Here is a 2,230-nt window from a genome sequence, read left to right as displayed (position 1 = left end):
TGCCTCACACGTGCTCAGCTTCCAGGCAATGACTCGCCCCTCGTTGTCGCCCGACCACATTGTGACGCCGACGCGACACAGCGCCGAGACTCCCGCACGGCCGTGAAAATGACCGGTGAGCTGCGCCTCGCCGCTCCCCGCATCCCACACACGCACCGTGCAGTCGTCGGAGCCGCTCACAACGGCACTCCCCTCCGCGTACAGGCAGCGAACGTAGTTGGTGTGCCCGTGTAACATTCGAATAAGTCGCCCGTCGTCCGCGCCCCACTGCGCAATTTTAAAGTCACTGCTCCCAGAGTACACGTAGCCACCGAACTCGGCAAGGCAGTATACTCCGCCAGCATGCTTGTTCAGCTGCTGCACCATGACGAAGGACCGAGCGTCATACACTTCAACACTGCCGTTCGAAAGACCCATCCAAACCTGCGGCTCCTTGCTCTGTGTTCGTACGGCAAGCAGCGACCATATTCCAGTAACGGAACGATCTCTTGACGATTCTGTGGTCCATCCATGCACAAGTTCAGCTGTACGCGCATTGCGTACCTCTACCCCGTTCTCGAGTGCCATCCATACATGGTGAGCACATGTAACCATCACTCTCGCAGGCGACGCAGTGGCAAAAATCTTGTCGATTTCACCCAATTCTGCTCTACCCAACGTCGATTTGTCGTTTTTTTTCTGCACCATTGTGTAACACTCGCTTCGCTACAGGACTTCCTGCTAGGCAGTCCTTTGTTTATCGAAACCAACGAAAAATGCCAAGGTGATCCAGTGATAAGACAAAATAACGCAAAAGAGATGAACTCTTTCACGGCTATAACTTTTGTTGCTATCTCATTTGCTTCCATTGTCATTGCGTTCATAAGAACCAAGCAATGTATGGAGAGTTGCCACACGTTGCAAAATACTAGCTGGATGAAGAAAAATTACGGTTTTCAGGAGCAAAAATGTACACCTAAAAGTCAAACTATGACCGCGATTTTCCTGCTGAACGAAGAGGTGGATCCCCCCTGCGGCACCTGCTGTTGGGGGTGCTGGCACACCTGCTGTTGGGGGCGCTGGCACACCTGCTGTTGGGGGTGCTGGCACACCTGCTGTTGGGGGTGCTGGCACACTTGCAGTTGGGGGCGCCGGCACACCTGCAGTTGAAGGCGTTGGCACACTTGCAGTTGGGGGCGCCGGCACACCTGCAGTTGAAGGCGTTGGCACACCTGCTGTTGGGGGCGCCGGTGGAGTTGTTCCTGATTGTAAAGTAGCTGACCCGCTCTTTTTTAGTACGGGCGCCGCGGAGACCACCACAGGCGCAAAGTTGGCAACATTTGCATCCTCTAGCAGCTGATCCCTCGTGCCACCGGAGCGGGCCCGCTGAACTGCCTCTAATGTTCTCTGAAGAGCCCCGCGCATCGCCTCCAGGTTCTGCTCCTGTTTGTGTATCTCAGCCTGTAGTTGCGAACGCTCTTTCTGTAGCTCTCGTGTCCGCCTCTCCACTTCCCGCATGTTGTGCTGCAGCATCCAACAGTTAACAAGCGTTGAGGTTTTCACCTTCTTGCCCATATTCAGCATGCGTTGCACGGCTTTGTCCCCGCCCTGGGAGAGAAGAAGCAGCTGCGTCAACTCGCGCTGCTGATCTAGCAACCGTTCGTTTGCCTCGTGGTGCGACCGCACCGTGGCGTAGTACCAGCGCATATCGTTAAATCGCTCCCGGTCCGAAGTCATGGCACAGCGTTCGTCGTGATGAACACAACGCACCGAGTTATCAGACGCAGCTGCCCACATGCTCTGGCGTCCGCACTCCAATGTGCATTGAACCGTCGTGATGCGGCCGCCCCGGTGCTCCTCGATCCGCTGCACCAGCTGGCCGTCCTCCGCGTCAAACACCGCGATGATGCCGTCAGCCCCGCCGGAGTAAACGCGGGAGCCGATCTTTCGCAGGGAGGCTACACGACCTCCGTGTGCGTGCAGCACGCGCAATGCCTCACACGTGCTCAGCTTCCAGGCAATGACTCGCCCCTCGTTGTCGCCCGACCACATTGTGACGCCGACGCGACACAGCGCCGAGACTCCCGCACGGCCGTGAAAATGACCGGTGAGCTGCGCCTCGCCGCTCCCCGCATCCCACACACGCACCGTGCAGTCGTCGGAGCCGCTCACAACGGCACTCCCCTCCGCGTACAGGCAGCGAACGTAGTTGGTGTGCCCGTGTAACATTCGAATAAGTCGCCCGTCGTCC

At 57.4% G+C, this 2,230-nt stretch overlaps 2 protein-coding genes across 2 annotated transcripts; both read right to left on the bottom strand.

The window, feature by feature from the left end:
• Tco025E_10127 (uncharacterized protein) lies at positions 1-687 on the bottom strand (the record flags this gene model as incomplete). The annotated part of the gene is made up of 1 exon (XM_029376915.1): positions 1-687. A coding segment is annotated over one exon (687 nt), but the record flags the coding sequence as incomplete, so codon positions are not given.
• Positions 688-834: 147 nt separating this feature from the next.
• Positions 835-2,230, bottom strand: Tco025E_10126 (uncharacterized protein; the record flags this gene model as incomplete). The annotated part of the gene is made up of 1 exon (XM_029376914.1): positions 835-2,230. A coding segment is annotated over one exon (1,396 nt), but the record flags the coding sequence as incomplete, so codon positions are not given.

The sequence above is a fragment of the Trypanosoma conorhini genome, assembly GCF_003719485.1.
Source record: "Trypanosoma conorhini strain 025E chromosome Unknown Tco_14.4_contig_01483, whole genome shotgun sequence".
Lineage (NCBI taxonomy): Eukaryota > Euglenozoa > Kinetoplastea > Trypanosomatida > Trypanosomatidae > Trypanosoma > Trypanosoma conorhini.
This window is presented reverse-complemented; position numbering and strand designations above follow the sequence as displayed.